At 41.5% G+C, this 11415-nt stretch overlaps 1 protein-coding gene across 1 annotated transcript in view; it reads left to right on the forward strand.

Annotated features, from left to right (window-relative positions):
• The window catches only part of UBASH3B (ubiquitin associated and SH3 domain containing B), a 78830-nt gene extending 68200 nt beyond the window's left edge, over nt 1-10630 (forward strand). The window contains exons 10-14 of the mRNA XM_062594539.1: nt 54-146; nt 899-1043; nt 3333-3439; nt 4258-4367; nt 5182-10630. Of these exons, the coding sequence (XP_062450523.1) occupies nt 54-146; nt 899-1043; nt 3333-3439; nt 4258-4367; nt 5182-5319 (593 nt within the window). The 3' untranslated portion in view covers nt 5320-10630. The remainder of the gene's footprint in view (nt 1-53; nt 147-898; nt 1044-3332; nt 3440-4257; nt 4368-5181) is intronic.
• Nucleotides 10631-11415: the final 785 nt, after the last annotated feature.

An 11415-nucleotide genomic window follows, 5' to 3' on the forward strand; every position in this document is an offset into this window, starting at 1 on the left:
CTCCTGGTGACACTTGTTGATTTTTACTCACAAGTGTTCAAACTTGCTTACAGGTGAAGCCTTGCTAGAAACTAACACCATTGTAGACTACATTTACAGCTCCCCATCCCTGCGGTGTGTACAGACAGCACACTATATCCTGAAAGGTAAGAACTCAACAAGCAGGAACGGCTGCATTCTTCTCACTTTCTGGGAAAAACACTGCCAAACAGATAAAAGGGCAGCTGACACGGGAAACCCAAGCAAGTGGTAATTCAGGGTGAGGAATATTTCCATGGGAGCGGGGAAATTAGAGCAACGCTGCCCGTAAGGAGCCCTTTTCTTGTTGCACGGTTCGAGACAAGCGCCTGCTCAAACGGAGCGCTAGCCCCAGTGCCAGCTCTCAGTTCAGAGTTATTGCCCCTTCTTGCAGAAGCCAGACACGTGTTTGAAGAGGGTGGATACTTCCAGCTATACTTCCAGCTCAGCATGCCCTGCGTCTTTGCCCTCTCCCAGTCTGTGGGGCTGTTCATTGCTATATGTTTCCCTGGTGCTTTCACAGCAACTGTAAAATGCAATTGCTACAAAGAAACTTTCTGCCACCAGTAAGAGTAACCTCACTGCAGAAACTGGGAAGGAAAATAGTGATAAGGTTAGGAGATGTCCTGGCACTGGAACAGTCCAGGATACGGTCACACCTAGGTTCATTACATTGCATGTTACTGCAGGCCAGAGACCTACTTGCCTTGGTATGAGTGCCTTCAAATACTTCATCTTTTCCTACCTGGTATTAATCAACTGAGTACTTAGAGGGAAATGAACTAATTTACCAAACTTAAGTATTAAAGTTGCAAAGTCTTGCCTCCTTCTTCCTCAGCCACTTCCATCAGCATCTAATCTTTTTTCCTCTCTTTTTCAGGTATGCAACAAGAGAACAACCTGAAAATTCGAGTAGAGCCAGGCTTGTTCGAGTGGACCAAGTGGGTCTCTGGTAACACACTACCTGCCTGGATACCCCCTGTGGATTTAGCTGCAGCTACTCTAAGTGTTGATACAACCTACAGGTAGTAGAAGGGGGGGGGGGGGGGGAGATTGGTTTGTGTTTTGGCTTTGTTTTAACAAGTCACACTGATGAATTTTTAATATAAAGGAGTGACCAGAAGAGCTGCTGAGGCTCCCAGAATAAACTCAGAGCAGGCTCAAGGTTGCTCTAATTAACATAGCCTAAGGTGGCTCACTATCAACCAAATTTCCCAGACCACTTCCAAGGTCCAGTTATAACACTGATCACAGAGATCCTCTTTCCAGTACTCCTCCCTTCACTGTTTACTGGGCACCTAATAAATGCACAACATGTGCATGTGTTTGTTTTTTAACCTTTCTCCTAAAACAGGGAGTTTGGGTTCAGTTTGAACTGTGCAGTCCTAGCTGAGCTTAAGTCTGCAGGAAACAACTAGGTTTGCTACCTCAGTTCACTGACTATCATCTTTATATACTGAATTGTATCATTGGTTCAACCTTACCTTTCCTTCCCTTCCACACAGGAGAAAGCTTGTCTGTTTTTCTATTATGATTAGTGTGGTAGAGGATCTTAATTGTAAATTTTGCAACATCCTGGGAAATGTGTTTACACCTGTTAGGAATTCAGGGTTGCCTGTGTCAAAATTTGGAGGTTTGCTATCTGTCAAAGACTTGAATACCAAGCATTTATCACTTCTCAGCAATTATATCTGAAACACGTTTTTAACTGAAAAAAAATACAGATTTCAGACTCAGGTTTTTGAATTGCAAATGGATAAGCACCACTAATCTTTCCTCCCCACTTCTCAAAAAAAAAAAAAAAAAAAGGAAACAGTTACAAAGATGTTATTAGCATGGCCCTAATAGAGCTGCTCCGAAGGTAGATTAAACGAGCTGGTTTTTCAGTGCTAGGCATTTTTGCCAGTCACCCTAAGGATTGCACAGGAGACCCGGCCTGTTAGCTTCTATATCCCGAGTCTCATGGCCTTGCTGCCAGACTCTGCTGCCTTCCTTTTACCTAGGCACATGTCCAACCTCAGTGTTGCCAATACCATCGCGGACAAGTACCTGTTCACTGCTGGGAGCAGTCCAGAGGGAAACTCAGATTCCGAGATTCCGAGTCCCCTGAAGTATCTTAGCTGCCCTGCAACAGTGCCCTCCAGCGTATCATACACATGCTTTTTACTGTAATCTGCACAGAGAAAGGCAAAAAAAAAAAAAAAAAAAAAAAAAAAAAAAAGCCAAAATAGTCATGTGGTGAAGAATAGACAAGACTTATCTTCCTGCTCTCAAATTTATGACTCATTTATACAAGCCAGACTCAAAGAGCTCTCACAAAGAAGGAAACTCTGAAAAGGTCACAGGGTTCCAGTCCTCCACTATACCTCACCAGTGAAAAATCTTTATAATTACAACTTCTTGCAAAGAGTAACTTCCTGTTTTGTGTGAACCTAATCACAGTCTGAACAATCTCAGATAAAAGTGAAACCTTTCTAATACATGCATAATATACAAAGGAATTCCACCTAAGTGGGCTTGGTGACGAATATTTTGTGGCTGAGTTTTTGGTTTATGCTATCATAGGAAAGCTGGGGTTTCTCACTGCCCCAGCACACCCATTTTAGAATGCCCATGTGGAATACATGGCTGAAACATTAAAAACAAGAAAAGGTAAAAAGAAGCCCTGATTTCTTTCATACCTTATTATATCACATAGTCATTTGTGTTGAGCCCTTCTGGTCTAAAAGCTAACTTTCCAAGTTTCTGAGAAGTTAGACATTGGGCAGAGGGTATCTAAATTGAGGTACTTACACTGCATTTATCCCTGAAAGGGTGTCACATAGCTAACACTCAGCAAAGCAGCTGGACCACAGCAGAGTCTCTAGCTCAGAAAATACATGCCTTCGGGAAAGACCACAAAGACTATTCTCAGCGTAAGAAAAAAGCCTGCTCTTGTGTGGTCTGCTGGCTAGATCATGGACTAGGAGACGAACCTCCTGGTACGTGCCATTGCAAAAGGAATATGTATAAAATCCATGTTATAGGCTGCCTACAGTAACAGGTCCACCTTAGAGGAATTTTTGCCACCGTTTTTGCTAGCTGAGGTATCTTACTGCAGGAATAGTAAAGAGCTGAGTACTGATGTTAAAAAATTATCATTAAAATTCCACTAAACTTGCAGAACGGGTCCTGACAAAGGAGTGGCTCTGGAGATTTGAGGTAATTAGAAAAGTTAACAAAATACGTACTTTCAGGTGCATCACAGCCAGGGCTTAACTAACTTGTATTTAAAACTCTCTCTTAATTTACCACATTTGCTTTTCTGCTTGCAGACCTCATATTCCCGTGAGCAAGTTAGTGGTTTCAGAATCTTATGACACGTACATAAGTAGAAGCTATCAAGTAACAAAAGAAATCATCAGTGAATGTAAAGGCAAAGGTAAGTGTTACAGAGGGCTCTAATGCTCCAACGATGATCAAAACCAAGACGGGGCATCTCGGATGCCAAAGCCAATGTTTCTCTTCAAGGAAATGAACCCCCATATCTGAATCTTTCGCCCCCTCTCTCATAGACAGGGCGAACTCCAAGTTAAGCTCTGTATGTGTCAGAACTATTAGTTCAGATACACACACAAATGCACAAATTTTCCATAAACCTAAACAGCAGAAGTATTTTAGGAATATAGCACTATGTGAGACACCTATGTTTCTCCAGCTTCTATTTTTCATTCACAGATTAGGAATGAAGTATTTCTAAATTCTAGTGATCTCATTAATTCCATTTCACTGATTCTTCTTCATACTCTGGACCTCTCAGTTTTATCAGTTTGCCCACAAAAAGAAAAAAAAAATCACTGAGAGGCATTCGTTGTAAAGTATCTTGGAAACAGAAATCTAAAGCAACTGCTGTGGAAAACCAGCAACTGAAATTAAAGTTCTTGTTTTATCAAAATTATTTTTTGGACAGAAGAAAAAGCATTTGCTTCAGAAAAACACAAAGGCAACAGAAATTTTGCTGGAATTCTTGCTTTCTTCAGAAAATGATTTTACAAGTAAGCAACAGTTTACCATAATCATCCTCAAAACTGAGAAATACTCTATGTTAATACAATATGCTTTTTTCCACACGCACATAATCTGTTATATGATAAATTGAACCTCTTTTGAACATCTTAAATGATTGACTTGATCTCAGGCCCCAGTCCCTAAAGCCGGCTTCACCTCCCTCCTCGTTCTGTTTGTCTTGCTTTGCTCCAGGAAATAACATTCTCATAGTGGCACACGCGTCCTCTCTGGAGGCTTGTACCTGCCAGCTCCAAGGGCTCTCGCCGCAGAACTCCAAGGACTTTGTACAGATGGTCAGAAAGGTAATTACCGGCAAGGAATAAAGCTTGCTGGCTTTAAAAAGAGAAAAGAAAACGACAAGCTCCTTAGCCAGGCGGAGGACACTGCTCCTTTTGTCCCATTCAGCCCATTCTTGAATCCATTTCAGGAGTCATGAGAGTAAAGACTGGTTTAAGAGGCTTAACGTGTCACTCCTGCAGCAGATAGCAGGGATCAGGTGCTCACCTCCAAACAGGCACACAGCGCCACCGCTCCGGGGTGAAACCTCTAGTGCTGAAAGCACCCTAATCACAGTTAACAACCTACACTTCTTTTCCTTTCTTATTCCACTCTGAAGAGCTATTAATAGTCAGGGAAAAGGCTTGGAAAAAATGATAATTATTCCTTTTCTCCAGCTCTTGGTGAGGAGATGATATTGCCCATCGCAAGCCTCGCAGGCCCATCAGTCATAGCTGAGACCTGATCCGAGGATTCCTGAGCCACAGCACTTGTATTCCCCCTCCATAGCCTCACTGGCCTTCAGGGTTTCTGAGGCTGTCAGGCAGCATGGGCTAGACACGTTTGGTCTGAGCTGGCCCATATTTAAACCACCTTACAAAGTTATAATCTGTCTTCCCCAGCGTTTCACGTGCACAGTGAGGCACCTTACAAAATCTGGTTGTCACACCTGAGTCCTATGATCATCTTCTGAAAATGGGCTTTGGGCAGAGAGAGACACAGAAGATTCAGTGGTTTAATAGCACAGGGGGCCATTGGCCCTCAGGCCAGTTCCCTTCTTCCCACAGCACGATCCCTGCTTATGGCCTTACTACTTTATTTCTGTATCTCTTCACACAGATACCATACCTGGGGTTCTGTTCGTGCGAAGAACTGGGAGATACAGGTGTTTGGCAGCTTACAGACCCCCCCATCCTCCCTCTGACACACGGACCAACCGGAGGCTTTAACTGGAGAGAAACCTTATTACAAGAATAGGCAGAGCTACGTGCCCAAGCAAAACAACGGCCTTTCCAAGCACTGGAGAATGTCTCGTTCCTTGTGTTTCTTGACAGTGGAAAAACAGTCCTCAAACGTTCAGTGGATCACACGAAAAGCTGTTCTAGCATATCTCTTACACAGTCATAGTCATGCAAAAATTCTCATATACAATTAGGAAAATACAAAAGAGCCTGATTTGGGGGAAGACATTAAAACATAGATTCAAGCTCTTGCACTGCAGGGAACCTCTGTTTAGTAAGCAGCTCGGGTAGATTTTCTCCACCTTGAATGGAGCTCTGATAATACCAGTAACTTCCACTGCCTTCTGCACCACGTTAGTAACAACTAGCACTGTGTGAAAGTAGAGCATCCAGGATGTTTTTTCACTGCTGTTTTTGGCAAAGCATTAACAGGCTTGTTCGGGTCCACGTGTTGACACCTTCCTCACAATCAGCTCCCAAATTCTCAGCACCTTTTGTAAAGCGTATCATCACTTGCTGGAAAATGAGAGTATTAGGTGCCTGTGTAACCACCCTGTTGAGCACACAGTGGATGCTAAGATTGAACAATCTGATCTGCATCAGAGGAGAATTCTGAATTTCACATCAGTTACAGATGAAGTTTGCACATCAAAGGATAAGCACTGTTGTGAATGAAGACCAGGAGCAGTTTCTCTTAAGCAGAGATGAAACAAACCTTTTCCACCCAAACCTGAAGTGTTTAGAAAGGCTTTTCTTTATTCAGATTATTGAAATCCACCCTTGGGCACAGACCAGCCTAAAGTGTTTCTGTCATTTAAACCCCCTCAGAAGACCTTCAAGAAGGGTTTTCTGCCTTGCACTGAGATTGTGCGCCGGTCATTTACACAGTGGTGGCTTTCTGTCCCTTGTGAGCTTTTCTGTCAGCCCTAGGGAGGTTCTGCAGTAAGCAGCTTTCACCAGGGAGTAATGACCAAGCCAAAAAGATATGCTGAATTTCAGCCGTGGCCGAATGTTTTGCTTCCTTCTCTTTAATTCCTAAGTGCCATCTGTCATACAGACAAAACAGAGCTGGGGGGGGGGGGAGGGGGAGCCAGTACCCCTGTAATTTAGAAGCAACACACTTTGACCTATTAAGAGGCTATTTATCCAGTGGGAGGAGGGTTACGTTTTGGGGAGAAGGGAAAGAGAAGGGTTTCCATCTGGAGCTAAAAATCTTTAAAATGACAAGAACTGCTGCAGCAGACGGAACAGCGGTCCTCTTAGTCCAGCTGCCTGCTCCTGCCAGATGCCAATGCTAGCTGCTCCAGAGAACACAGAAATTCTGCAGTGGGTAGTTTATGGTATAAGCTGGTTTCAGGGCAGATTTCTTTGAAACACAACTATCTGAAGTCTCCTGCCCTGGATCATGAAGTTCCCGCAGCCATTTGTACTGATCTTAACTAGCGTAGACTTGTTTTAGGAAAGTGCTTAAAAATCTGCTTAAATGGGGTGAAAGAGGATTTAGGTATAATCTTTCCTTAACTTGGGTCATAATTCTGAGTATTCCCATAAGTCATATCAACAAAAGTTCAGAAATACCACAGAAAAATTTCTGGCATCCTAGGATACATCTCTTCTTTCCAGTTTTCCCTCTGCAGAAAGTGTTAGTATCCTTATTTGAAAGGTTTATATAGCACAGAAGTTTATACTGGCCAATTTCCACAAATGCTTGTTATTTCTAGCGAAGTCCAGGTTTGATTTTGGGTTAGCTTTTTTTTAACCTCTCAAGCGTTCAGAAGGACTCACATTACCTTCAGTAGGATATGATCTTTCAGCACTCAACAAACAAGAGGTGATAAACTGCAATCCCTCATTCTTAAACGAGGGAAAACGCTCATCAGCCCCAAAGTAACAAAGCTTAAAGGGTCTTAGCTCAACGTTGTCCTGCAGTTTTAACTAGCTAATGATTGGGACCTTGCCAGGCACCGTACGGGTCTTGAGTCAGAAAATAGCTCATCCTGTGCAATACACATGCTGACACGATCCATAACAGTAGCCCACTAGTTATACATTTATACCTACGTAATACTTAGTAGGCCATTCGTAAGTGCATTATTATACCAGAGACATATACTGAAAAGTCAGGGAGATAACTTGAGAGGACAGAAAGAAACTGCTCCCGTGCAGTTATACTGCTGTCACTTTCATTTTTAACTGTACTTTAAATATTTTCGGCTGTGTACAGACACTCTGAAGAGCGTTTCTGGCCTGTCTGCCTCCATGCTTACTCACTGCAAATTTGCAAAGTTTCTTTAAAATGGAATAGATGAAAATCACACCAAAACTAATTTGCTTACTGATGTATGCGTAATTCCCTGGATAGCTTACTGTTTCATGCCATGGGCCAGCAAGATGTGACTTCGGATAGGAAATACTGCATATAGAAAACAGTAGAGGCAGATCAGGTCCCATGGCAGGTAAGCAACGTTACAGGAAATTTATATGGGCAGAAGCATGGAAGAGAGGGAACAAAACCCAAATGCACATAATTTGAATATTGTACTAGCTGATCTTTGCATATAATAAGCATTATAGAGAAAGTGTTCTGTCTGGGAAGGCAGTTGATGTTAGAATACTCTCTTCTTAAAAAAAAAGTATATTTTTGGATGTTTGGGAAAGTATTTTGACAATTGTCTTATCTCAGATTGTTCAAGTGTCGAGAATCTCAGAAAAAAATCTTATTTTCTTTGAGCATTTTGATTTCCCTCAGGGGTTTTTGTTACATAATCTCATGTTTACGAGGCTCATTGGGGAAAAAGGAAAAAAAATGTTCCTTTGAGGTTTTCAATTTGAATGTTAAAAATAGAAGGGGATTGCTGCTTCACTTTTATTCCACTGCTGCTCATTAACGTATATTTAACATAGCTTGAGTGTTTTGTCCTGAAAAAACAATAGATTTGATCTATTTAAAAATGATTGTAAGTCTTTTCCTTATCTTCACTGTGAGCTGCATCATATCACAACAGTCTAATTACAGTATGGAAGGCAAATTACAGTTCCTAAATTCCCCCCCTTTCCCAATTAAGGAATAAAGCTGGAAATACGCCAAGAGTAAAATATTCCTCCAGATTTCCAGAAACAGTAACTTCAGAACTTCAAGAAGCAAAGTCTAACACAACAGTCGCCTAAGCGATGACACACAGCAACCAAAAAAAAGCAAAAAGAAGGTATTTGAAAAGGATCGCTTAGGTGACGGGGAGTCGGGCGAGGCCTTCAGCTGGACCTTTCGCCCGATCTTCCTACGCTGAAGCGGACTGGAGCGGATTGCAGCACGCACCAACCCTCACGATGCGAGCGAGGTGCTGTGTCAGCCTCTGTCTGGGGATACCTTGCTAGTTCGTTCAATCATGAATTTTCCTCACTTTTAGTGTAGCAGTAGCAACAGCTAAATGCTTAAATCCTTTGAGCACATAGACGGGTTCTGGGCTTATGTAAATCGACACTGTTAAATGAAATCAACAGAGCCTGTTTTCACAAACTAAGGAGCCAGGTCATAACTTCAGGGAAAAAAAAAAAAAAAAAATCTTTTCTTTTTACTCCGTCTGAGCAATTTTAGAAAGTAGAGCCAGCTAATGATATCAGCTCCATTTTCTCCTCTGCTGTTAGTTTCTAGTATTAATATTATTATGAAGTGATAATCTACATAACAAAAGGATACATAACAAAGGATTTTGAACAACAAAAGGTTATTTAAAAGTTCTACGGGAATCATTCTTAGTGAAGACAACACAAGTAGTAATTCTCCAAAATGAAGAGGGTAGAAGGGAGTCTAGAGTACTGCTTCCCTGCTTATTAATCCGTGTCCTCAACCCCGAATCCCCCAGGCAGCAGTACCGTAGGGCCTCGGGTGCTGTAATCTTCGAACGCGCATTAAATGCAGTTCTTGAAAGAAGGTCAGAGGATGGGAAGGGTGGTTGTGTGTAGCAGTAGGACCTACTCAGCTTTTACCAAGGCATGATCCAAACGCCATAGAAACAAAGAAAAAGCTTGAGCCTGATTTCCACAGGCTTGCAATGAAGCTGCACGAGGCCTGGTCCTGCTGCTAGCCCCTGTCTACCTTGACATAAAGACAAATTTAGAGGATTGTTTATCTAAGAACAGGGTTGAGCCCTTCCAGTCTTAAGAAAATACTTAAGCACATAAATAAACCCCACTGATCCAAGTAGAAAACTTATTTAGCACCAAATCAGGGTGTTAGGATTACATTTGTCTTGGCTGAGAAATCCCAGAGCTCTTTGTGCCCTCGTATGAGGCACTAACTCCAAAACCTTGATACCCTGCTGCTCAAATGCATAATTTAGAGGAGGTAATGAATTACCTGTTTGAATTTGTGTGATATTTGAACATATCTGAGTACAGATGAACTACAGTTCCTGTCTGCATCCTTTTGAATGGTGGCAAACAGTACACGCACTGCTGTCAACTTTGTATTTAAATGACGTTCCTATAAACGCAAAAAGTACAGGATGAAGACAAAAAGAGCTGACATGTACAAATAGGGTGCGATCTAATGTCTGATTATATTCATGTTCACTTCAAAAAGAGGGATGCTTGATAGTTGAGTTAGGCACTAGCTAAATAGTTTTCATATTTACGCTCAGAGTTGGAAATATCTCTGCAATACTTAAGAACTTAAAATGTATTGAAATTCAATATGAAAACTGCTGTTTCTAAAAGGAGGCTTAGTACTAAAAAGAAACAAAAAAACCCCAGAAAAACTAAATGTAGAAGAAATTATTCAAACTTTAAGTTTGATTATGTGAGTGAGATAGGTTGCATCCACTCTAAATTGCTATTTTGTTCCCACCACTTCCTCAAATACACATTTCCCCAAGGAATATTCACAGAACCTACAAGCAACATAGCAGAAAATTTACAGCCAATTCCTTTCTATTATTTCACATTAAAGGGTATTTTCTGAAGTTTCTCTGCAGACAGTTCTTAAAACTTGATGTTAGCAATGGATACTTTTTTTTTTTCCATTTTAAACTTGTTGTATCATTATTGTTTTTTAGCGTGAGCAGATTGTATTTATTTGAGAAAAAAATGTTTGCTGTTTAAAAAGAACAATAATTGTATTGCCAAAAATAGCTGTAATTACCTGTGACATCTGTACTTTTTTTTTTTATTTTGGTGTGTTAGTTGGTTGTTTTTAATCTCAATTTCAACTGCTAATAACTGTTGAAACAACCACTGCATTTTAATTTGCTTACCACATTAAATGGATTTCTCAGAAGTCTGACAAAAATGGCTCATAAATGATTTAATAAAGATGTCATGCATCCACAGCTTGCCCTTCCTATTTAAATTTTCCTCTCAAGTCGTGAACTTCACTGGGATGACTATTCTGACACAGCCCTTAACTGAAGTCTCCCTCTTCCCAGCACATGGCCTGTGCATCACCTAGGTGCATTTCAGAGATCCTCGAATGGCTTCAGTGAGATTTAGGCAGAACACACCCATGTGGGCATGCACCCAGAAAAGAGCTGTCCTATGACCTTGAAATAGAAGGGGAGTCAGGGCTGTTTCTCATTTTGGAGTTGCAACGCTGTTTTGGGGGACGCCCAGCCCCGAGGGGTTGAGTCCTGCCAGTTTTGCTCAGCTGGCCCAGCCCCAGCAGCACATCTGCAGGATCCAGCTATGAAACCGTCTCCTTTGACGCAGCCCCTCAGGGACAGGCTGTCTTCAGTGAGAAAGGGCAATTCAGAATTTCTTCCCTTCACTAAAGGTGAAGTTCATTTATTTGACAGTAGATGGCACAAAACTATCTCGAGTTTTGTTTTCCTTCTATCATACAAGGATTGGTTTTAATGTTTTAATTGGAGGCAGGCGATTCCAGTGTGATTTCTATTGCTTGATTGCTTTTCCCCAAAAGTTGTTTTATTGTCAGGTTTGGATATGTGGAAGTGGAAGCACAACCTTTAAGCCAAGGCAACACTTACCTTTACAGTGTGTATCTGCTTTCGTGCTCTAGATTCTTCCTCCAGCAGTAACTTTATCAGCCAGTAACACTCTTTTCTTTCAAATCAACTAATTATATTAAACTTTATGGCCTACAACTCTGCTTTCTGGT

Source organism: Rhea pennata, chromosome 24 (assembly GCF_028389875.1).
Source record: "Rhea pennata isolate bPtePen1 chromosome 24, bPtePen1.pri, whole genome shotgun sequence".
NCBI lineage: Eukaryota > Metazoa > Chordata > Aves > Rheiformes > Rheidae > Rhea > Rhea pennata.